This window comes from Protopterus annectens, chromosome 2.part1 (assembly GCF_019279795.1).
Source record: "Protopterus annectens isolate FY-2018-M chromosome 2.part1, PAN1.0, whole genome shotgun sequence".
NCBI classification, from domain to species: Eukaryota; Metazoa; Chordata; order Ceratodontiformes; family Protopteridae; genus Protopterus; species Protopterus annectens.
Genome location: NC_056729.1, coordinates 1,717,500,864 through 1,717,527,635, shown reverse-complemented (window position 1 = coordinate 1,717,527,635; position 26,772 = coordinate 1,717,500,864). Strand labels below are relative to the sequence as shown.

At 41.4% G+C, this 26,772-nt stretch overlaps 1 protein-coding gene across 7 annotated transcripts in view; it reads left to right on the top strand.

The window, feature by feature from the left end:
• The window catches only part of EIF4G3 (eukaryotic translation initiation factor 4 gamma 3), a 3,593,176-nt gene that overhangs the window by 675,353 nt on the left and 2,891,051 nt on the right, over positions 1-26,772 (top strand). For all 7 annotated transcript variants that reach the window (XM_044063163.1, XM_044063168.1, XM_044063165.1 and 4 more), the window contains one exon: positions 1,669-1,783. In XM_044063163.1, coding sequence (XP_043919098.1) covers positions 1,669-1,783 — 115 coding nt within the window. The remainder of the gene's footprint in view (positions 1-1,668; positions 1,784-26,772) is intronic.

Sequence of the window (26,772 nt, the reverse complement as noted above, 5' to 3'; positions counted from 1 at the left end):
AGTTGACTCGCCTTAAGGGACAGGTTGTTGACTGAAAAGGGTTGTTTGGCAAAGTTTTTCACCCAGTTAAACTGAAATGACTGAAACTATACACCTGTTGCTAAAAAAATTACTCTCTGCAAATATGAAGTCTAGCAGTTGATCAAAATAATTTTGACTACATCTTTAAAAAAACACCTGGGCATTCTGAACATGTTCTAGATTTTAGGTAAAGCTTTATTACAAGGCCCAACTTTACAATTAGAACGTTTTGTAGTATATCCTTATGAGTGGTTTGTGTTGACCTCAGGGAAAAAAATGTAGTTGGACATCCGCTATGATGCTGCAAGAAGGATATAAAAAATCTGAGGGAGAAACCATAATTTTGCCACATGATAGTTTTATTTAAAGAAACTCTTGGATTGTAATATGTACTGCATTTTTAAGGTTCACTTTTTAAATAACAGCTGAAATGAAGTCCAAGAAGTTTGTCAGAATAGGATCCTGCAACTTTGGGCTTGGATATTGTGAAAGTTGGGGAGTGGTACAAAATGCGGTGGAATAGTATTTTGCTGCTTTGAAAAGACAATGTAGGGAATTGGACAAGAAGGTTTGACAAATCTTCCCCCTCAAGTGTTGCATAATATTGTGCACATCTTGGAAAGGTGGAAGAGCAGAGGAAAACTGTATGCATCAGAAAGGGATTCATTTAAAAATGTTAGATATTTTGAAATTTGAGATTTTGGGCCTGCTGTTGTGGTATGTTGCGGGAGGAGCAGATGGATATCTTGTATCCTACTTTGTGCAATAAGATGAGGAATGTATTATGGAGGTGGGTGCCTATTGTCTCCTGTGAGAAAATCCACAGCTTTGTGTGGTGGCCCTAACTATTTTACCTTTATTGTACATACTTAATGATATTTGATTTACCAGGAAAGTCCGACTGGGTAGATGCCTATTTTCAGCAGAGGTATTGGGACAAAAGCTGCAGAGTATTACAAAAACATTTTAAGAACAATAATTTTGTAATCTTCAAAAATGATGCAATAAAAAATAAAAATCTACATTTTAAACAATTGTACCAAATTGGGCATAATGTGAAAACATTGGTTAAGAATTTATATGATTAATTTATCTAAATTGGCTATATTTTCTCAAAATATTTAAGTGCAACTTGGTGTAATACAAACAGAAATTGTATATGAAGTGAGAAAAAATCAAGGTCATGGTATATGTAGATAGTCAGTAGAGAGAAACTGAAGTAAGGAAATGAGTGAAGAAGGGGGGTAAGGCAGTATAAGGAATGAAAAGGTCTTTGTTCATATTTAGGAATACAGTTTGTCCTGGGACTGAAAAACAGATGCAGATTTTAGTAGGAAGTCTTTCAGAATGTTTTTTAAAGGACTGGAGGGGGGAGGGTATTGACCTGATGGATACAGGTAAGGAGTTGTGGTTCTTACCAACATGGTATGAGTACAGACCCAGTCCAGCAGAAAGAGGAGTTTTTTTGTCACTGGATTGTAGTGACGGAACATAATTGTGTAAAATGGTGTATTCAAGAGCGGAGGCTTCATTGTCTGATTAGTAGCTGTTGCTTAGGTAGAGGAGGTCTAGTGTAGTTGTTATATTGGATTCGCACTCTGCATTTGTTGTGACCTTTTCTTTTTTTTTTTTTTTTTTTTACTTTAGTACCGTCACAGTCCTGCTGCTTATGTGGGGCCACCACAGCAATATTCTGTTCAGCCACCTGGGCCGAATCCATTCTATGCAGGTCCTGGCCCTGGAGAATTTCAAAATGCATATGGTATGCTGAATTTTTATTCTTATTGGTTGTTTAATTTTTGTAAGGTATTGATGAGGTGCTGTGTTCCTAATTTTGTAGTCTTTGGAAATGTTTTAGCACGGTCACATAAATGCGTACAGAATGTCTTATTAATCTCTTGTCCTTGGCACACCTGAAGAACATGTAGATGATGATATCAGTCAAATACATCAATTTCACTTTCATTTTTTGGGAGTGCATGTATGTAATAAATCTGTAGCAGTCTGGTACCATTTCTGCACTGCGTAACTTAGAATTTCGTTTTGTCTCAACTGTTTAGAAAAACTTTTCTTGCCTCTCAATACTCGGGGACACATGCCTCTTTGTCAGTGCATGCCATGCTCTTGTGTGTTTGTGTAGGAGAGTATGCTTAAACCTTACATCATCAGTTTTTTTTACATTTGAACATTACAGAGCTTGATCCAAATGTATATAATCTGTAAAAATATTCATGTTCAGTATCTAAGATGCTTAAATATTTTTTTCATCAGATCATATATAAACAATCCTACCTTGCTTTGTCATTTATTGATCTTTACTGTTAAGTGTGATTGCGAGCGGCGTAAAGAAATTATAGCTTTTTTTTTGGCTTGCAGAACTTGTATGGTCAGAACAACTTTATTTTACTTTAATATTTAGTTGTATATTGCTTGTGATTTATTGTCATAGAAGTTGATTTAAGTTTTCTTTGAATTGTGTGGTTACTGATTTTGATTTTTACAATATTTTATTCGTTTTAAGCTGAATATGGATTCCTTAAATGAGAGTGCAATTAATGATTTGCTAATGCACAAAAGTTTTATACAGTGTAATAAATGCTATGCATATTTAAAGGTAACAGCTGATGACACTGGTTATCAGTGTTCCTCTTCTCAAAAGTTGTGTAATTTGCTTGCCATTAAGTAAATCTAGACTTGATGATGATTGCACTTGTGCAACTGGTACGACTTGGAGAACGGTTTCATATATTAATGATTGTACTGATGAGATAAATAATGTTAGGCAAAGAATAAGTAAAACACATTTAGGAAATGATTTTAAGCCCTGTGAAACATGGTGATGCCCCTGACAACTTTGGAGTTGTAGATGCAAGTGTTTAGCATTCTGAGGATCCGGTTTGTCTAGAAGGGAAGGAAGGAAGACGTTCACACAAACAAGGAAGAAACTGGTTCAAGTAAAGAGAATGCATCCTAATGAGGACGTTATGTAAGAAACTGGTTCAAGTAAAGAGAATGCATCCTAATGAGGACGTTATGTAAGAAACTGGTTCAAGTAAAGAGAATGCATCCTAATGAGGACTTTATGTAAGAAACTGGTTCAAGTAAAGAGAATGCATCCTAATGAGGACGTTATGTAAGAAACTGGTTCAAGTAAAGAGAATGCATCCTAATGAGGACGTTATGTAAGAAACTGGTTCAAGTAAAGAGAATGCATCCTAATGAGGACTTTATGTAAGAAACTGGTTCAAGTAAAGAGAATGCATCCTAATGAGGACGTTATGTAAGAAACTGGTTAAAGTAAAGAGAATGCATCCTAATGAGGACGTTATGTAAGAAACTGGTTCAAGTAAAGAGAATGCATCCTAATGAGGACTTTATGTAAGAAACTGGTTCAAGTAAAGAGAATGCATCCTAATGAGGACTTTATGTAAGAAACTGGTTCAAGTAAAGAGAATGCATCCTAATGAGGACTTTATGTAAGAAACTGGTTCAAGTAAAGAGAATGCATCCTAATGAGGACGTTATGTAAGAAACTGGTTAGTGCCTGTAAAGAGAATACGTACTAATAAGGACTTTATGTAATGCACACGTTACAAGGAATGATGTTTTTATAACAGAAAATCGTCACTCTACAGAAAAAGGCAAAGATAATGTAGAAATAGGCAAGGGGCAGGTGAAAAGGAATAACTCAAAACTGAATGTGGCACGATGAAAAGCATTACTGTAAGAAAAAGGAGACCGATGTTGACTACATGGCTCAAGCTGTAGATTTACAGTGCCAGCTGGATGACAATTTAATACACAGTGAAAACAGCGATGTTAAGACAAACGGTGATGATCTGTCTTCCTAACAATTGATAGAGCAGATATTACAGTACTAGAAGAGGAAGATTCTTCAGAGCTGGTCAGCAAAGATATTTTTGTAATTGGAGATTCAGTTATTAGGGGAACTGATACTTGTATTTACAGAGAAGATAATGAACATCGAATAGTGTTATGCTTCGTGGAGCAAAAATAGAAGATTTGAGATGAGCCTTGGAATGCCTTAATGTAAGGAAGTATAGATCCGTTTTTATTCATGTTGGTACAAATGTCGTCATCCGCAAGGATTCTCTGACTGTTGGTTGGGAAATGACAGCCTTCTTAGGTAGTATAGCTTGTCCTGGTGTTAGGACGTATTTTTCACAATTCACCTATAGAAAGGATAGTCAGGTCACCATGAATGAAAAGATTTTTTTGTGTAGATACCTACATGAAAAATGTCCCGTTTTTAAAAAAAATGGAAATATGTAGTGTGTCCAAGCCTGGTTTTGGGCCCATGTGGGAAGAAATAGCCAGGGAATTGTTATGGCTAGGCTTGTGTAGGCCCTAGGGCCGATAGCCTAGTACCAACCTATGAACCTATGTGTTCAGATGGGATGTTGCGCATTTGTCAAGATTAGGGAAGAGAATTTTTGCAGCAGATATTTTGCAATATTTGACAAATTCTAGGCATGACTTTTGTCAGGTAAAAATTTAACAATTCACAGATTGCAACAGTTGATGCAGCTCTGGTTGATAATGTTAGGAGCATTAATAGTAATGTTTTTTATTGAAAAATTTACCACATTCCCCCAAGATTGATATTTGTGAAACATGTCCAATGAAACAAAAAGAGCAACCAGCAAAATACAAAAATACTGAAAAAAAGAATAAAAACCCTGGTGTGTACATTACACATGTATAATCTGTAGATGTTTCTATGTTGGAAAAACTAACCGCTGTTTGAGGGATCGAATAAGAGAGCATGTTTATAGTATCACCAAGAGAGAGAACAGGAATGCACTGTCCAAACATGTTGGATCAGCAGGGGGTGAACATTGGTTTAAGTTCTGGTGCTGGAAATGTACACACTAGGGTTGAGAGGTGGTGACATAAGAACAAAAACAGTGTGTGTAGAGATAAAATGGATGCATCTGCTTTGGGCAAATGAAGGTAAGGGGTTAAATGAAGTCATCCCTATCAAGCCATTGTTAAGATCACGTGACCTTGGACATTAAGCTATATACATGCATTGTAAAGTGAAGTTTCAATGGATCTGATGAAGTACCAATGTGTATGAAAGCTCTTATCCTGTTTGTATATTAAACATTTTTAAGTATTATTTTATTAAATTTGGCTTGCTCATACTTCTCTCTGTCTAGCCAGATTGTATTCTTTTTTTTCAGTATTTGTGAAACGTGGTTAAAGAACAATGACTGGAAACCTGTTCTGTCCCAGGTATAAATGGCTTTACTGTAACAGCCATTCTAACAAAAAAAAACAGGTGGGGGTGTTATGATAGGGATGAAGATAGTTATGAGACCTGTGATTATTACATGTTCAGTGATAATACCAATAGTATAGAATGTGAACTGTGACAATAAAGAAAACCTTGGAACATGTAGCGTAACAGTTGTTGGAGTGTATAGGCCTCCAAAGTCAAGTGCAGATGACCTAGAGGAATTAGTACGTTTGTTGAATGAAGCACAGGAGGGAAGAGTAACATTAGTTGGGGGCTTAAATTTACCAGAAACAGACTGGAATAATATTGATTCAACTACATCAGAAAGTATATTTTTTGCAACTTACATATTCAGGAAAAATTGCTTCAGATTGTAAAAAAAAAAAAAAAACTACCAGGTGATTGAACGTGCTAGACATTGTGTTCCTAAAGCAGTTACTATTACTTCAAGTCAAATTTTGCCACCATTGATGTGCAGTGATCATGGGGTTATAAAGGTTAATTTGTTGCTAGATAATTCTGGCAAACTGAAATCTAAACTAATGCACAGAAGGTTAATTACAGATTATATGGAAGCAAAACAGTCACTATGTAAAACTCACTGGAGTGAGTTGTTCATTGGAAAAACTGCAGGTGGAATTTGGAAAGTTGTGAAAGAGAAATTGTTTTAGTGCAAAAAAAAAAATAAAAAAATGGTTAACATCTGGATCTAGGCATACAATGTCGGGGATGTTAACATCTGGATCTAGGCATACAATGTCAGGGGGATGTTAACATCTGGATCTAGGCATACAATGTCAGGGGGATGTTAACATCTGGATCTAGGCATACAATGTCAGGGGGATATGTTGCCATAAGAACAAGATATCTGATTAAAGTAAGAGAAAATATAAGACATGGAAGAGAGGTCAAACTACATCTTTGAAAACTGAAATAAACTGGACAAACATGTTAAGCATAGCATGAGACAAGGTCAAGAAAATTTTGAAGAAAATTTATGTAAAGATTTTGAGCATAATAGGAAACCTTTTTATAGATACTCGTGGAAGAAGTAGAGAGAGACAAATTGATGAACCGTGTGCAGATTCTAAAATTTATTCTCAGACACGACAGATTATAGATATATTTACAAAATCTTATGCAAAACAGTTTGGCTAGACAAAAGGGGGTGATAAATTGTCTTAGTGACATCCAGGTAACCCCAGAGACTGGAATCAAATTAATTATACTGAAAGTGAACTGTGCTAACTGGATCCAAACAAAGCACAGGGAGGAAACGGAATTAGTAACAATAACCTGAGAACAGTTCAGCAAGAACTTTTTGGTACCATTATATCTTTTATTCACTAGGCCATATAAATATGGGGAGATTCCTCAAGATTGGAGGCATGTGCTTATAAAACCTGTCTTTAAGGGAAAGGGGAGTAGGACAAACCCTGAGTCATATAGACACTTAAGTCTACTTTCATGTTGTGGAAAAATTATGGAAAAGGTAATATTGGATAAGTTATTGTCAGAATTGGATAGGTTGGAACTTGAAACCATGCATCACCAAACACATGTTGAAAATAGATCTGTTACCACCTGTAACATGGTAATTTATAGCAATAGCTATGAATGAAAAATTGTGTGATGTAATTTATATAGATTTAGCTTCAGCATTTAACAGGGTCTTATACAAAACACTGCTCAATAAATTAGTACAACTAGGTATTTATGTACTGTTGATAAGATGGATAGCTGCATGGCTTACAAATAGGACATGGCAAGTATCATACAGCAACTGGACAGGTGAAATCCTTGGGTACAGTCAGGGTGTCCCACAGGGCTCTGTCCTAGGCCCTTCCTTGTTAAGATTATCTTCCAGACCTTTGTCATCTGAGGTGTTCTACAATGTATAAGCAGGCGACCTGAAACTGGGTAAACTGGTTACATGCGTTACAGATAAGGCATGTCTGCAAAATAACTTGACTAAATTGACCATTTGGGCACAGGAGAGTAATATGCTAGTAAATACATCAAAAACTAAGCATATATGATTTGGGAGACATAAATCGAAAGGTGAATGTTTAATACAGCACACAGTGAAACTGTGGACTCATTTAAGGTCCTGGGTATATGGGTAGATCCAGCTATGAGTTTTTCTAATCATATCAACCAATTGGTTAATGATAGTGATAGAACTATAGGTTGTATAAAAAGATTTACAAGTCTAGGAAATCAAAAATGAAGTCATTGTTTGTTACATTAGACCCAAACTTGAGTATGGAATAACAATATGGAAACCGTACAGGAAAACAAGCATGAGTCATTTTGTGAATGGTAGATCATGCTTGCTCAGCTTGGTCGACTTCTTGAGTCAGTCACCAGAGCTGTGGATGAAGGCGGCAAGGTGGTTCATACAGCCAACCTTGATCTGGCCAAGGCCTTTGATACCATTCCCCATTCAGGAATCCTAGAAAAACTCACTAAGCTAGGCATCAACCCCTATATCACTAGGTGGGTTGCAAATTGGCTCACAGAACCCACAGTGTGAAAGTAGCTGACTCCAAGTCAGACTGTCAACCAGTCACGAGTGAAGTCCCACAGGGTCAGTCCTGGGTCCTCTCCTGTTTGGTATCTACTTCTCTGAAGTCCAGGCCAACACGATGGGACTCTGGCTGACAAAGTTCGCAGACGATTGCAAGTTCAGGGATATTATTAACTTCCCAAGTGATGTTGACATATTACAGAAAGGCTTCAGTGAGACCAACAACTGGTGCCAGAACTATGGCCTTAAGCTCAATGCCAACAAATGTGTCAGCCCCCTTGGGAAAAAAACAGTTCCCTTGAATTAGTCCACCGAACACAGAAGGCGTTATAAGAGATCTAGGAACACAGGTTGACAGCAACCTCTCTTTTGACCACCACATTACCACTGTGGTCAGAAAATCGTCCTGTGTGGCACATCTCATTACTAAGGGTTTTGCATCCAGGAAGAAAGAGGTCATTATCTCCCTCTACTCTTCCCTCATTAGGCCAGTCAATCAAGTACAATGCCTCATTTGGCATGTACCTCACTAGATACCTGCAACAACTGGAGAGGCCACAAAAGTGCCACAAAGAGGATCCTAGGCTTTAAACATTTGTCCTATATGGACAGACTCAAAAAACTCCAACTGTTCTCTGTCACATATTGCCTACTGATAGGTAATCTCTGCTTGACTTACAAAGCCATGTCTGATCCAGCTTTGTTAGAAATGCTACATCTAAAGAAATCCCAATCCCTCTGCACCACATGCTCCAGAGTCCTCAACCTCATTACCACAATCACCAGAATATGCTGGAGGGGCAGGTTCATAACCCAGAAGACTGCCTATGCTCTGGAATAGACTTCCCATACATGTCAAGCAGAGCACCTCACTGGCCCTCTTCAAAAGAAACGTTGATGAGTGGATGGGAAGTAGAAGATTCACCCCGGGAATCACTCCAGTGGGTCTACTCGACAGAGGCACTGGCAACTAAGGTTGGGTGGCATGATGCCAGAGTAATCCTATGGGCTAGGCTTATAAAGGCTCCAGGGCCTTTAGTTTAGTACACACCTATGAACATGTAAACTGGAAAGAGTACAGCAGAAATATACCAAGGGCATCCATGGATGTGAAAATTTAACTTACTATGCAAGACTAAAATATCTGAACTTGTACAGTGTCTTACAGATATCTAAGAGGAGATCTTATGCAGGCATATAAGGCATTTAGAGACAGCTACCTTTAGGAATGTTTGGGGTTAACAAAAAGTACTAGAGAATCATCAGACAACCGGTGCAGAAGATTATGTAGGAATGAGAAGTGCACCAGTTGGTTATCTGACACAGTAACTGATGCGTGGAGCAGACTACCAAGTTACAATAAAGTACTAGTTTAGATATTTTTAAGAACAGCCTGGGCACTTGTTATGGGACATGTGTTTTGCTGTATTGGCAAGCTGGAAGGGCATTAATGCCCGTGCTTGAAATAGTATGTATGTATGCTTGTATGGGGCTAGACCAGAGATGTTCTGTTTTTGTTAGTGAGAAGTGCATGATGTCAGATGCTTTTGCAAGTGTCCATGCTTCAGTTTGTTCAACAGACAGAGGAACTCAGAAGTTTAAAGGCTGCTTTGGCTATGAAGATCAGTTGACTATATCTGACCCAGTGATGTATGGATTTTTTTACTTGATTACAGGATGATACTGAGTAGGATGAAAGAGTGTGGGAACTCAGCAAAAAGAAAAAAATCAGTGGTATCCCTCGATGTCTTGGAAAACCCAGTATGCAACCTATACTGGGCAAAAAACAAACCAAGAAGAAACTTCACAATGTAGAGGGTGTGAAGTTCATTTTAACCACCTAGTTCATTAATAAAAATCTAACTGTAAAATACGTACTACAGGATAATAAAATAGTAGGTAGCCCACAGTTCAGTTAAAAATGCAATAACCGTTATTGGCACACACAAGCAAGTGATCCTAGTTTGGTACAATGAAAACATCAAAAACATTCCATCTGATGTTGATCTTCGTTCATTCCTTATTGATGGGTTATTGGTTCTGTCCTCGGAACCGAGCTGGCCTATATCAAGCTTGCGTCAGCCAAAAACTCTCGAGCCAAGGTCCCACCCAGAATGCTCTGCTCCCTGTTACCTCAGATCTCATTTGCCACGTTGCTGTACAGCCGTGTCAAGCCACTCTCTCAGTTAAGTATCTAATTTTTTGAAAGTTTATACATTGTTCTTACTTTAAATTTTTATTCTATTATTTTCCTACCATATCGTACTCTTTAGACTCTCTCCCTTTAGTCCTTTCCCCTTTATTACCCTCTTTTCTTACCTTGTGGTAGTTCTCCATTACTATCGTTGGTAATCCTTCCTTCTCTTCTTATCCTTTTTTGGGTAGCCTTTCCTTCCTTTTGGTAATGTTCTCCACACCAGTTATGTCGGATAAGAAAAGTAGCGTTGGATTTAAACAGTGTAAGAATTGTGGCCGTAAGTTACCGCTTTCCAATGGCCACAACTTATGTGTATATACTGTCTTAATGTCTCCCACTTGACTGTTGATCCTCCATGTTGGATTTGTAAAAGTTTCTCTACCAGGACTCTCAATGAGAGGAGGAATAAGTTAATTTTGAAAGGTCTGCTTTCTCTGAGTCTATTTCTGGGTTGGAGGGCTCACCCCCTCCTGTTAAACCCTGCAAAAGGCTTTCTTTCTCTTTTTCTTGGAAGTCACTCTCTTCTCCCTCTGGAGATCGTAGGGAGTCAACTCATAAAAAGATGAAATTGATTACTACTTCGGGGCTGCCACCTGTGATCCTGTCTGCTCCAGGCTCGGCACTGCCCCAAATTATTCTGACTACAGCCATGTCTCCTTTATCGATACCAGCACCGGAGTTCCCGGTGCAGACAACTGTTTCCAACAGCTCTGTTGCAACCCTTACCGGCCCCATCCATACAGGTTCAGTCCCCTGTGGCACAGTTGGTACAGTCCCCTTCGGCTGCAAGTATGACTCTTCTGTACTCCACGACGCAGACATTTTCGGCACCGACTTGTGCTTTGGTGCAGTATTTCTTGGCACCAACATGTGCTTTGGTGCAGACACTTTCCACTACGGCACTGTACTTTTCAGGGCAGACTTTTGCCTTTACGGTACAGACACCTTCAGTTACTAAGGTGCTGACACCGTTCTTTTCGGTGCAGACATCCTCTGCTCCGAGCTCTGCACCTATTGAATTAGCAAGGACCAAATATTCTTCTTCACTGGATCCTTTTGCTAGCAGTCAATATTGTCCTTTCCTAGAAAGGCCAGAATCACCATCAGCTTTCTCCATGAAGTCAACCAAGACTCTTTTTGAACAGGATGTGTTGCGGCTTGTTGACCAGTTGCTTGTGGCCATAGGTCTCTCCCAACCATCGAAGTCCACATTCCCTCATTCAGATGAATGTATATCTCCTCAAACCCCAACGTACACTCCTTCGATTTCTACTCAAGATTCGAAGCATATTACTCCGACAGCAGCTTCCCTTCCTCCGACTCCAATAGTGGATCTCACTTTGGAACCAGAGTCGTCGTCCTTGTGGCCCTCAGTGCACTGAGCATCGGGCTCTTAGGCTAGTGGCTGTACCGTGGGAGAGGGCATTTCTTGCTCCACAACGATTTTTTTCTGTGGCATCTTCCAGGTATTCTCTCTTTTACGGTTCACTGTCCTCTTGAGACTCCTGGTCTGGGGGCAAGCTCGCTGGGGCGGGTTGTGACCCCAGTTTCTGGGCTGCCATCCCTCCTTGGGTGGGCCAGCCTTCCCGGCCATGGAGAGGGTGCTTGCCTCTGCTGGCAAAGCTCACATGGAGTACTTTTTCCCCCCTTTGTGCCACAAATGTCACAAGATTCAACCGCCGGATACCAGGCACAAGAGCCTCAAGTTTTTCCTTCTCAGGAGACGACTCCTGTGCAGGCTTCCCCAGAACCTCCCACTGAAGTACCCCCCCCCCCCCCCCGTAAAGTGTCGTGCAAGAGGAAGCACATGGACTCCACTGAGGAGTCATTGAAGATATGGATTTTGATGACTGGGAAGGGTCCCCACGGTCACCCTCTGATGAGGTGTCCTTTGTTGACATCCTTGAGATCCTTAGAGGGGTGACTGGAAGACCTCTAATCCTTTCTCTGAGGAATCCATATTCCAGCAGGCTTTTTGTGCCTGGCCCCCTACCTCCTGCGTCACCTTGCCTGCTAATGAGCTTGTCCAGATCATCGTCCAGCATGCATGGAAGGCTTCTGACACCCTGGAAGCAATACCTAGGAGACCAAATAAAATACTATTTCCACCAGCTGAGCACCCACATTGGTCTCAAGGTCTTCCAGTAGATGCTATGGTGGTGGCAGCTCCAACTAAAAAGGATTTGGCAGAAGAGAGCCAAACTGTCCATCCACCCAACAGAGTCCCGGGCGATTGAATGGTTAGGGAAGCGGGTGTTTGCTTAATCGACCTTCGCTGTAAGGTCTTTGAATTATTTGGCACATTTTACCAGGCTTCAGCACGATCTTATCAACCATCTGTCTGAAACCTTGGCAGGAGCTGTTTCTGATGAGGTCCGTGACAACATGGCTTCTGTTTCTGATGAGTCCGTGACAACATGGCTTCTCAAATAGCCACCCTAGAGTCCATTTCCAACTCTTCCATGCATCTTATTTCTCACGCAATGGAAGAGGGCGGCTATAGCGACAGGTTTGGGTATAGTTGCCAGACTACATGCCTGGATGCACCTTTGCTACTTTGCAGACCGCTTTAAGGCTTCCTTCATGAATGCCCCCATAGAGGCTGCTTCTTTGTTTGGCCCTAAAGTCAAAGATACGCTGGCAAGGTGCAAACAGGATGGCAGGACCCTGTCTGCTGTTGGTGTCAGACACACCCTCCTCAGCGATTCTACTCCAGAAATCAGAGGAGCGGAAAGATGTGGCACAAGAAATCACAGGGCTCTTTCTGGGATGCACGTGCTGAGTTTTCCTCTTCAGTGCAAAGGATAATATCCAGAGGCTATCCACATTCCCTTTCATCTTTGCCCAATCTTATCAGGAGTATTACCCAATGTTCCACCCAGTCAAAGGGAAGCAGCAGCACACGAAATCCAAAAGCTGCTACAAAGAGAGTCATCCAGATGGTCCCAACAGACCACATAGGATCCAGTTTTTACTCTAGGTTCTTTTTAGTGCCAAAAAAGACAGGGGACTGGAGACCAATTCTGGATCTCAGTACACTAAACAAATTTGTAAAAACTGAGAAATTCCAGATGGTCACAGTTCAGTCTATCCTTCCTCTTCTTGAAGATGTGTATTACTACATAAAAATGGAGAAATGTTCAAGAAGATACCTCTGCTTCCACATAGGAGCCAGTCACTACCAATTTCGAGCCCTGCCCTTCGGTCTCTCTACAGCCTCCAGTGTGTTCACAAAATGCATGGCAGTGGTTTTCTCTCACTTGCGACTTCAAGGATTCCAGGCATTTCCATAGCAATTTGACTGGCTCCTCACTGCCTCCACCAAGTGTGTCTATTGGAAGAAGCCCAGGAGTATACTCTCTTAACAGCTGAAAGCCTGAGAATCACTATAAACTTTCCCCAACTCAGTCTTTGGAATTTATAGGGGTACTGTTGGGCATGAGAAATTGCACAGCATCCCTTCCAGAACACAGACTTCAGAGAATAAGATAAGTTCAACCGCTGCTCTGTCACCACAAATCTCCCGCTCGATCTGTACTCCAGCTAATGGGGTTAATGGCAGCTTTGATTACCATTGTTCCTCTAGCCAGATTCCACATGAGGCTCCTTTAGTGGCTACTTTTCACTCAGTGATACCCTCTACAACATCCTCTGTCCTTTCAGATAGTGTAACTCAGAGATGCAAGCAAAATTTACTCTGGACGTTTCTAAATTCCCAACAATGGTCTTGCCCTATCAACCCCTATCGACCAATAGCCCCCCCACCCCATCAGAGAGGTGTCTGTGGTCACCGTGCCTATGTCAGGGACACTCAGTCCAAGGCACCTGGTTGGAGACGGAGGCCCTTTTGCATATCAATGTCCTGGAACTGAGGGTGGTGCTTCTAGCATTGTAAGCATTTCACTTCATCCTTCTGTCAGGGACTATTGCGATCCAATTAAACAACATGTCAGTGGTCTGGTACATCAGCAAGCAAGGGGGCACTAGATCTTACCCGTTATGCCAAGAGGCCTTAAGAATATGGCAATGGGCGATAGCTTACAACCACTTTATAATTGCAACCCACATTCCCAGGAGCTCCAAAGTGATAGTGGACAAATTGAGCAGGTGCATTCTACAACCTCATGAGTGGTCCCTCAATCCTCTGAGAGGCAAAAATCTTCAACCGCTGGGGCCAGCCTTATTGCGATCTATTTGCCTCTCCAACCACTCACAAGTGCAGCAACTACTTTGCCCTAATCGTCCCTCGGGGGCAGACACCAAGGGATGCTCTAGTCCACGCTTGGCCCTCGGTTGGTCTTTATGGTTATCCTCCTCTTCCCCTCATCTCCTTATTTCTGAATAAAGCATGACAGTTGAAGAGCAAAGTGATACTCATTGTTCCATATTGGCCTCGACCAGTCTGGTTTCCGTTCGTCTGGCCTCACCTGCTAGATCAACCATGGATCCTCAATCCATCCCCAACGTTGAAATCCCATCCGTAGAGTCTGACTCACCCCAGTCTAACAACCCTGAAACTGACAGCTTGGTTTCTCCACTTCCAATGATTGCCAGGCAAGAAAACCTCTCGTCCCGTGTGTGCATTGTTCCTATTGCATCTCATAAATCGTCCGCCAGACTAATCTATCTTAAATGGAAAAGGGTCTCTCTATGGGCAGCAAATAAACAATTAGACCCCTTGTCAGCCCCAGTCTCAGTGGTTTTGGATTACTTATCACATCTTTTCCACTCGAGGGCGTCTGCCTCTACTATCTGTGTACATTTAGCTGCCATCTCAGATTTCCATATTGGTTTTCAAGATTCTTTACTTATGTCACCCAGACTCTGTAAGACTTTTTTAAAATGGGTTATCCACCTAAAACCTTCTTTTAGAGAACCGGTACAACCTTGAGATATGACTTTGGTTTTGCAAGCTGTAACAACTCCCCCCCCCCCCTCTTTGAACCTGCATCTTCATGTGATGTAAAATATCTTTCTTGGAAAACTTTGTTTCTGATTGCAATCACATCGGCCAGGAGATGGTCAGAACTTCAGGCCTTATGTATCAAACCTCCCTACCTCATCTTCCATAAGGCTAGGGTATCACTAAGAACTAATTCTACCTTTTTACCAAAAGTGGTGTCAGAGTGCTCTATCAGTCAATCTGTTGACCTTCCAGTGTTCTTTCTTAACCATTCTAACAAGGGAGAGTATTGCCTGCACTCCTTGGATGTTCATAGGCAAATAGTTTTTATCTGGACAGAAAAAATCTACCCGTAAATCAGACCAACTGTTTCTGGCTTTTTCTGTACCTAGACAGGGTCATCCTGTATCAAAAGTTACATTGGTTTCATGGTTGAGAAATTGTTTTACCTTTATCTACAACAAAAACAATCTCACTTTGCCTCATATAGTCAAAGCACATTCTACAAGATCTATGGCAACTTCAGCAGCTTTCCATGCCAAGGCTTCCCTCAATGATATTTGCTCAGCTGCAACGTGGGCCAAATCTCATACCTTTATTCTTCATTACAAATTGGACTTGCCCTCCTGATGTAGAGCTTCCTTTGGCTCTGTGGTGCTCAGGAATGTCCTTCCATGAGGGACACCCAGGGATACAGGTTGCTGGGGACTCTGTCCCATCAGTAAGGAATGAACGAAGATTAACAAAATCAGATAAAGAAGTTATGTCTTACCATAACGTTCCATCTGTGTTTATCTTCGTTCATTCATTACTCCCCACCCTCCGTTCCTCATCCAGAGGTTCTTGGTTGATCTCATGTACTCCTTTCTTGTAGGTCTGTTATGACCAGAGGTAGCCTCTACTTTTATCTGTCAACTTGCAAACTCGATCTGAGGTAATGGGGAGCAGAGCTTTCTGGGTAGAACCTTGGCTCGAGAATTTTTGGCTGATGCGAGCTTGATATTGGCCGGCTCGGTCCGAGGACAGAACCGATAACCTATCAGTAATGAATGAACAAAGATCAACAACACAGATGGAACATTATGTTAAGATATAACTTCTTTTTATATATAATTAGGTAATTTGGAGCAAGTGGGTAGTTACAGAGGGTGGTTCTGTTAAGAGCAATAAAAGCATTAAACTCATTTGTTTAACAAAGTCTCCCTTAACACCATAGTGTAAACTGAGACTGTGCTACCTTAGAACTGAAACTAAAAAGCTTGAGACAAATTAAAATATTTAAGAACAGCTTAAGGCTAACCTACTAAACAAAACTTTAAGAAACTAACTCACTAACAAAGTGACTAGCAAAAAGATCTATCACTAGACATCGATCAGAATAAATATATTTATAAACTTAAACACTTTACAAAAATTGCTTTCATACCAAATACTACATCAGATTTGTGTAAAAAAAAAAAAAAAAAAAATTTCTCATTAATGAACGTGTATAAATCTGCAAGTGAACATCTAAGGCTGAAAACCATAGCTAGAATTGCTAAGGTGGAAATACAGTGAAAAATGTTAAATAAAAAGTGAAGTCACGGTGGTGCAGCGGTAGCGTTGTCACCTCACAGCAAGAGTTTCTCCTGTTCGATTTTCAGCTGGAGCGCCTTCTGTGTGGAGTCTGCATGTTCTCCCCACGGTCGAGTGGTGTTCGAAAGACATGCAGAGAATAGGCATGCCTTCGTTGAAGGTTGTGCGTCGAGCTGGCACCACCACACCGTAAAAATCTACTGCCAATCATTAACGGACCGTAATTCCGCTGTGGCGACCCCTAACCATGAAAAGCTGAAAGAAGAATAACTCTACTATCAGAAAACAGTACCAGTATCAGTTATTTTCATTGTAAAATATTTACAATGTTTTTGTTTTTAACAATATTATCATGTGATGGTATTAATTAGTACCATATCAGACTTTTAATAGTCTTAAACAGTAGGGTAGTTTTCTGAATTCTAGTATGCTTTCATGGTGCAGTAATAATTAAGCCCTGTAGAAAAAAACAATGACACACCAGCACAACATAAAAGAACAGGTAAACTTTTAGATGTGGTGCTTAGCTATTTTTTTTTTTATACATTTAATGGAAATTACTATAAAAGAAAGACTGGTATAGTCTTGGGGGCAGCTATGGACCCCTAGCCTAGCTGACATAGCCCTAGGCAAGTAGGAAGTTGATTGTTTTTAACTGAATACATGCAATGTATCACTGTGTATCTGGGCTTTATTGATGACATCTTTATTATGTGGAAAGAAGACAATGCTAAATTAGAACATTTTCTCAACTAGTTGAATCAGACCACCAGCTTTCCTGCATTGTACCTTTTACCATAGCCTTACCTCGGCAGTCGTCTTAGATAAGCAGATTACTAAAGAGTTAGACCAAGGTAAAATGGATATAGATCTTTACAGAAAACCTACCAAAGTAAAGCTCCTACTACACACGAGGTCTCCATCCCACCAGGACAAAATATAACGTTAGCACCAGAGCTAGAGGTTGGCTAAGACCATCGTGAAAGTGGAACCCTTTCTTAAGAAGCTAAATGATCTTAAATGATTTTTTTTTGGTGATGGGATATGAAAGCAGTATGTTAATTCTGTTAAGGTTTGAGTCTCAGCTGGGGTGCCTTCTGTGTGGCGTCTGCATGTCCTCCCTGCATCCCTGTGGGTTTCCTCCGGGTACTCCGGTTTCCTCCCACATTCCAAAAAAAACAAATGCATCTGGAGTGATTCTCCCCGGGCCTCCACTGAAAATAGGCTCTGTCCTAGTTGGACTTTCCCAGTCAACAAATGGAAAAGAAAAAGGCATTTTGGAACCTATAATTGAACTAAAAAGTGCAAATTCACCAGCACTTAACAGTCCTTATAGAAGGGTGTTAAGAAATCTATGGACAACAGTCCGTATAGGAGGGTGTTAGACATCTATGGACAACGAATCTAAAGATAGTCAACAGTAAAAGTCCAGATATAACTATCACAGCATTGTTAATATTAGAGAGAATTGGGCCATAATTATTGAAAGTTTATTTAATGGACATCCTTGGAGAAGCTCCTGTGTGTATAGGAAAGTCCGAAACATCAGGAGTTGGGTTGAAGGTAGGCGCAGACTATTCAATGCATGCACTAAGTGTGAAGCCAACTGTCTTTTGTCAGCACATACAGGAAAGAGACATGTTTTTCTGTCCTTATTTAAAGAAACTAATAAAAACCAGTACAGGAGGTAATTGTAACTGAATGCAGATGGCTTACAGGGCAAGCTGCAATGTCTGAAGCATTTTATGTGGGGAAAATGCTCAACAGACATAAAAGGAGGATTTCTGGCCATCTTTCTGAAATTTGAGCCAAGTGCAAGAATAATGCACTGGCTCAGCACCTGTAGCTTCACAAAAGGCACTGTGGCTTTACATTTCAAATTATTGATCATGTGGACCTTTTGGAACTGGAAGAAGACGGCCCTAATCTTTTAGAAAAATGTGAACTATTATGGATGCTGAAAATGAACACACACAGAAAATCGGGGCTTTATTATTGCTCCATAAAAAGCATACTAGAACTCAGAAAACTGTCCCACTGTTTAAAAGACCATTAAAAGTCTGACGTGAGACTGATTAATGCTGACATTACGCGCTAATATTATACATGCCAATATTATTGTTGTAATAATCAGTGTAAATATTTTACAATGACAATAACTGACATTGGTGCTGTTTGGTACTCGAGTGCACTTTTTCTCATTCAAACTAAGTGCTTTCTTAGATGCCACACTGACTTTAATTGGCTAAGCTTCTGGTGTCATTCAAAGGGGATCCAGTATCTGTCTGCCTGGGACGACATGATTGACAAACCACCATGCTTTGCCAGAGATGGTCTGCACCGGTCACCCCTGAGATTCAGGTAACTGGCTAAAGCTCTTGCCACCCCTATAGTGCCTTTTTTAGGCAAGGTTCAGAATGCTACTTAACGCTAGAAGTGTAAACCTTAATATGCACACTCTCGAGGCACTCCTAAAAATGGAGAACCTTGATATCTGTGCAGTAACTGAGACCTGGTTCAAGGCTCCTTAGAGCACCCTTGCAATACTAGGCTGCAACACTTACCACACTTTTCGGCCACCAAACCAAGACAGAAACACTAAACTGGGAGGAGTGTCCATATTCACCAAAGATATTCACACCTCCAGGCTAGTTGCCCAACACAATGCATCTGAAATTCTCCAAGTGCAACTAACACTATGTAAGACTGCAATCCAAATTGTAGTTTGCTACAGATCCCCCACCATGCCCCAAGATTCTCACTGCACCTTTCTAAACATACTGGAATATGTTAAGATACAACCAAACACCCTAATACCGGGTGATTTCAACTACCCTGCCATTAACTGGGAAAACTACTCTGGTGCCACACCTTTTCCCAATGGTTCTTGGAATTCATAAATTCCAATGCCCTGGATCAACTAATCAATTGTCCCACCAGGGGCTGCAATATCCTAGACCTGGTCATTACCAACATGGGAGATAGATGCTCCACAACAGTGGTCACCCCCTCATTGGTCAGGTCTGACCGTAAGCAAATCACCCTTAACATCCACATCCCACCCCCATCCCTAGTAAGGAAACCTCCGTAAAAAACTTCTCCAAAGCCAACGTCGTGTTACTCAAGTCAGAAGTGACAAACCTCATGACTCCCATGTAGATGGGAGCTGAAAGTTCGACTGCTGAATCCTACACTAAGGCACTGTACTTGCACATCCACTCGTGCATGAATCGTGCCATCCCAAATAGAACCAAGATGCTTACCTCCAAAAAAAAGGAAGCCAATCTGGTGGTCCCCTGCCATAAACAAACTATACAACAGAAGGAAGAAACTGTTGCAGAAAAGAGGAAAATTCCAGGATGCAACAAACTCCCTCATTAAGAAGCTGAGATCCCTCATAAAATCCTCCAAAGCTAGTTACGAAAATAAAATTGCCAAAGATTTCAAAGACATCCACAAGGCATTCTATAGTTATGTCAAGAATCTAAATAGCAATGCTCAGATCTACTCTGAACTACAGCAGAATGGCATTAAATATACTCACCCAAGGATATTGAAAATATCCTGGCAGATCGATTTAGTGCCAACTTCACCCCCCTATCACCGCATAAAGGGCCCATCTCAATACCAAAAGATTGCCAAATTCTGGTAATCATGGCCACACATGTAGAAACTGAACTCTCCAAAGCTAAGAATACAGCATCCATGGGACCAGATGACATCCAGGGCTGTGTACTACATGAACTACAAAATGAACTGGCACCTCACCTAAGTGTCATGTTTAATCATAGCCTCACCTGAGTGGCGCACAGCTAGTTATCCCACTCCGCAAGGGGGAGATCCACCTTGGACCCTGGGAACTACTGTCCCATCAGTCTGATGAGCCTGATCTGCAAGGGCATGGAACGCATTATCATGGAACTTGTAAGCAAAGATATTGGCAACCTTCAGACACTGGACCCCACCCAGTTTGGGTTCTTGAAGGATCGATCTTGTCTCCTGAACCTGATTGACTTCTTCGAATCAGTCTCCAGAGCTGTGGACGAGGGTAAGGCGGTCCACACAGCCTATCTGGACCTTGGCAAGGCCTTCGACACCATCCCCCACTCTGGAATCTAGGTAAACCTACTAAGCTGGGCATAACTCCCTATGTCACTCGATGGCTTGCGAACTAAAAAAGGAAATCACAAAATACAAACGAAAGCAGATGAACACAAAAGCCACATGAAGTAGTTGGATTGAACCCACTCTAATGTTTGTTTGTGTCTTTCGGCTTTTCCCGGTTAGGGGTCGCCACAGCGGAACTCCGGTCCGCTAATGATTGGCAGTTGATATTTATGTACCGGCTTGCCAGGCCTGACGCACAACCTTCGACAAAGGTACGCCCATTCACACATGTCTCCACTCAGAAGACGCTCTAGCTGAGAATCGAACCGGACAGCGTCTTACTGTGAGGCAATACCGCTACCGCAGCACCACCACCGCTGGTCCATTGAACCCACTCTAATGCAGGCTGCAAATCACGACACAGTTGTAGAATGCAGAATCCACTTTATCGACTTCAGAACAGAAATCCAAGGATTAGCGCTTTCGTCCAGAAAGATTTAGACTTCAGACAATTTAACACACGTAGTTACTTCCGTTTTTTATACAGTTTCAACAGGAAGTTCCACACAGTTTTGAACTAATTAATTACATCATTAAAAGGACAATATTTACAGTCACAAGCTCAAAAAGCAGACAAAAGTATACAAACTGAAAAAATTCATGAAACACACCACCCTATAAAGCACTATATAAACACTGGTTCTTAAAATGACAGTGTGCAATAAATATATTTAAATGCATTAAATATATTAAAACAAATAGCTATGTAATTAAATACTAAGAACTAGGTATATTTAAAATGTTGAGAAATACCAATCACACTGACATCATTATACAATAAATACTGAACATATAAATAATAACCAGCAATATAATTGCAACTCTGAGAAAGTGATTTACTGTGCTATGTGTACCACCTGTTCTTGCTATTACATAGTCAAGACTGACAAAGTAAAAAAAAAAACGCTTATACGAACATCTATATGACATAAGAAATAAGAGACTAATTCTCTTAGCAAGCATGTAATGGAGTACAATGACCATAAGTTCCAGTTTTCTATTATAGATTAACATCAGTACTAACATGAGAGGTGGTGCATGGTCACTATTACTTGAGAAAAGAGAATTATACTGGCAGTTAGGTTTGAATGCTGGGAACTGGCCAGGTCTGAACGAGCATATTTCCATTAGCCCTATTTTAAAACTAAAGGCATTGGAAAGATAAAATAAATTTCTCCATTATGTATTTTAAACATTTTATATAATTTGTATGTTCAGTATTTATTGTATAATGATGTCAATGTGTGATTGGTATTTATTTCTCAACATTTTTATACCTAGTTCTTAGTATTTAATTACACAGATATTTATTGTTTTAATATATTTAATACATTTAAATATATTTATTGTACACTTATTTTAAGAACTAGTGTTTATATAGTGCTTTAAAGGGTGGTGTGTTCCATGAATTTTTTCAGTTTGTGTAAATTGTCTGCTTTTTGAGATAGTGACTGTAAATATTGTGCTTTTAATTACATTAATTAGTTCAAAACTGGGTGCAACTTCCTGTTGAAACTGTATAAAAAGGAAGCAACTATGTGTGTTAAATTGGCTGATGGAAATCTAGATCTTTCTGGATGAAAATGCTCATCCTTGGATTTTTATGATCTTCGTTTTTCACTGTTGCAGTCATCACACTTGGGTTATCTGCCTGCAAACCAGAGTCTTGGGATTTCTTCGTTGGATGCTGTAACCTCTTCCATGATGTCAGGTCGTCAAGGGTATGAAACATGCAACCGACGCCATTGCATCGGTCTTTCTTGCTGTGGAGGAGCCTGAAGCAGAAGCAGTTTGCAAGTGCTGGTCGGCTGCTACCTGAAATTTTTGTTTTTCGAGTTTCAGTGCTGAAGTCTTCTAAAGCTGAAGTACCCCGTTGGAGGTTCTTTTTTTTTTTTTTGCTCTAACTGATGTCAGAAAAAGTTAACAATTGTCTTGCCTGTGGAAAGCAAATAACTCGGAGATTTTCATTCTTACTGAGTCACCTGTTCAGGCGTGGACCATGACGTTCCTCGCTGTCAGTTTTGTGCCTTAACCATTCATCTTCTGGGTATCTTTGTCGCTAAATTCTTTCGCTGTCTTTCTCCGTATTCTGAAACGACTTCGATAAGCCATCTGACTACCGATCTTCTGAAAAAAACGTAAGGATAAAGACAGAGACGGACCGCATAGGTCCAAAACTGCCAACTATGTTTCTGTTAAGCTTAGTTGCCAGTCCACCGGTACTCAGGCACTTTCGCAGACCCTGATACCCGCTTCTAGAGATTCTCAGGCCTCTGCAGAGACCCATTCGGAGTTTGGTATGCCGCGAGATGCTTCTTTGACTATGGGACCTGCGAATGTCTGTACCTTGGATGAGTCCAGAGCTGCTGTGCAGGCACCGGCTTTTGAGGGTGTAGTCTGACCCACCAATGTTCGTATTAAACAGACAACTTCGTTTTTAGCTAAAACTACAGAGTTTCTCAGGGCCAGAGTTTGCACTTCACCTCGAAGACCAACGATCAAAGTGCATGCTCAAGCTCCCATGCCAGAAAAACAAATGCTTAGAATGGCGGAAGACCTTATTACTCTAATTAGGGGAAGCCAGCCTTCTCCTGCTAAAAGACAAACTTCTGATTCTACAGACCAGGAGTTCGATGACTCTGACCCTTCTGATTACCAGGACATACCATTATCTACCTATGAGGATTCAGATGCAGAGGATTCCATTCCCTCTGCCTCCCCTCCAGAGGATTTTTCTTTTTGTGAAACCTTGCATACCTCAAGAGAGCATTTCTGCTGGGAATACCAGGACTATCCTCAGTCCAAAAAGAGACTCTGAGAATTTAGATTTGCCTCAGCACAGGCCTCTAGCTATACCCCCCTGTCCTGGATATTATAGATAATGTCTTCATGGAATCCAGTCTTACTTCTGACACTTTACCACCAGCCCCTAGGAAACCTGACAGGTACTACAGAGTACCTGACTCTCACAAATTTCTCTAAGAATCCTACTGCAGATATTGAGACATTTCCAGGGACCTAAAGGCATTAAGGCTACTACAGCCAGAAACCCCTACCCCTTCAGACAGGGATTCCAAAGCTTTAGATAGATGGGGTAAGAAGGGATGTACCTCTGCAACTCTTGCTATTAGGGCTTTGAATTGCCAGTTTCACATGTTGAAGTACCAGGAACATATTATGGAACTAATCAAACAAAAAGTGGTATTACTTCCAGATTGTGCAGAAAATAAAGATTTACAAGAGTTAATGCATTCTGCAAGCCAAGTTAGTAAACATACTTTGCAGTGTGGGTTTGATGCCTTAGAAGCATCTTGCAGGGCTGCTGTCACTGGGTCTGTACTGAGAAGGCATGCTTGGCTGAAGGAACAAATGTTGCCAGGCCATGTCAAAACAAAATTACTAGATGCGCCATTAAATCAGGCTCGTTTGTTTGGCACAAAAGCAGAAGTTCTTAAGATGGAGGAAAAAGCAAAATCTATGCAAACTGTGAAAGATTTCTTAGAGGAGCAGCCACCTAGATTCAGTAGGCACTGGCCTTCTAAAAACTGGTCCTTTCCAGTCCCTCCCAGGCCTTCTCAGTCAAAACCCTGGGGAAACGGACCACCAAGACTACAGTCTTGGTATGCATAGATCTAAACAATGGAATGCTCCCACCTCAAAAACAGGGAGTGGTAAGCCACCCCCTTATGGAAAAAGTTCACAATGACTTCTCATGCATCCTTCCCAACCATGCCCAAGTACTTGCACCCCTAGGAGGAAAGCTCACCCTTCATGCAAAAAAATGGATGTCTATTACTCAGGACCAATGGGTTATAAACATTGTATCCCAGGGATACAGATACTATTTCCAATCACTGCCAACCCCAAGCAGTTTGCCAGACCTTCCTCCAAACCAGCGGGCAGGGGCTCAAAAGCAAGTACTTTCCCTTCTCAATATCTGTGCTATTCAGCCTGTTCCAGTAGAACAAAGGGGACAAGGTTTCTACTCCAGGCTGTTCCTGGTGCCCAGAAAAGAGACTATTGGTGCCCTATCCTGGATCTGTCAGTCCTCAATATCTTTCTGGTGGTCCCAAAATTCAAAATGCTTGCACTGCAACTTCTTCCTGTGCTAGCCAAGGATGCCTGGTTAGTCACCCTAGACTTAAAAGAAGCTTATCTGCACATCCCCATAAGGGAGTCTTGCAGGAAATATCTACATTTCAAGGCAGGCTGTATGCACTGTCAGTTCTCTGCACTTCCCTTTGGCTTGTATACTGCGCCCAGAGTATTCCCAAAGTGCCTGGCTCCAGCCGTTGCATACTGCAGACATAAGTATTCAAATTTACCCATATTTGGGCGATTGCCTGATTCAAGCGGACAGTCAGGAATTGCTACTTCAGCACCTGGCATTTGTAAAAAGACTCCGAACTTCACTGGGGTACACCATCAATGAAAGTAAATCACAACTGGTGCCCAGTCAAAAAATTGTATTCCTGGGAGCAAGCTTGAACACAACTTCCCAGATGGCATTCCTCACTCAAGAAAAACAGCTCTATCTGACAAACTACTTCACACTAATGGGCACAAACCCAACTATCTGCAAGGAAAGTACTGCAAGCCCTAGGGTTCATGGCCTCATGCATTCTGCTAATTCCATATGCAGGACTGCATATGAGGAAACTTCAGTGGTACTTAAAAAGTCTCTGGTGTCAACATTCTCAGGACCTGGAAACGGTGGTTCCTATCGTACCTTGTCTAAGGGCAGAGTTCCTTTGGTGGGCAGAGGCATGCAACCACAACAAGGGAATTCCTTTCACTCAGCCCCTTGCTGCCTGAACTCTGACAACAGATGCATCAGACTATGCATGGGGGGCGGGCTCACATTGCAAGCAAATGCATTCAAGGCAAATGGATCCCAGGACAAATTCCCCTGCATATCAATCAAAAAGAGGTGTTAGCTCTACAGAATACTCTGACAGCCTTTCAAATACCTTATCCTTCCAGTACAGCTCCTGATAAAGACAGACAACACCACAGTTGTGTGGTACATAAACAGGCAAGGGGGGAGCTCATTCCTACCCACTCTGCAGGTTAGCCAAGGCACTGTGGAACACAGCCTTGAGCAACCAAGTGCACCTTGCAAGCTCAATTCCTGCCAGGTAAACAAAACTCACTGGCAGACGTCTTGAGCAGGAATCTACTGGACCCACACAAGTGGAATCTGGAACCAAACTCATTCAAACTTCTAATCCACAGGTGGGGGATACCGGAGGTGGACCTCTTTGCCTCCCCCCAAAACCACCAGTTGAACACATTTTGCACCAAGAATCCTCACAGCAGAGCCTGGAAGGTGGATGCCCTATCCTTTACTTGGGAAAACCTCTCAGTCTGTCTTTCCTCCTCTGCCCCTCCTCTCAAAAGTACTACACGAGATCAAAGAGGACAGGCCAAGGACAATCCTTATTACCCCAGACTGCCACGCCAGCACTGGTACCCACTCCTATGCAGCCTGACAGCAGTGCCACCCTATCCACCTGCATCAGTCCCCTTCCCTGCTGTCTTAGCAGGAGGGACAGATTTTGCATCCACAGCTGCAAACCGTAAACCTTTCAGCATGGCTTATCACTTAAATTCACCATGAGCAACCCTCAGCAAACAAGTGCTGGATGTCATCCTTGAATCCAGAAGGCCTAGTACTAGGAAATCCTATGCTAAAAAGTGGAAAGGATATTGTTCTTGGAGTCGGTCTCAAGGAAAGGACACAGCCATGCCCACCTTATCTGAAATCCTTGATTACCTAGCAGAGCTGTTCCACAGAGGCCTATCGTTCTCATCCATTAAGATTCATGCCTCTGCCATTTCAGCTGATTATAATACTGAACCACCTCTCCTTTTCTCACCCTCTCATCAAACAGTTCCTGAGAGGAGCTAACAATTTAAGGCCTCCTAGGAGAGCTCCCACCCTGGCCTGGGACCTTAAATTTGTACAGGAGTAGCTCACGCTTCCCCCTTTTGAACCTGCTGCTTCAAACCAATCCATCCATTTGCTAACCTTTTACCCTTTTCCTCAGAATAAAGGGGAAAGGATCCTGCACTCTTTGAATGTGCACAGACAGCTCAGGTTCTGCCTTGAGAGG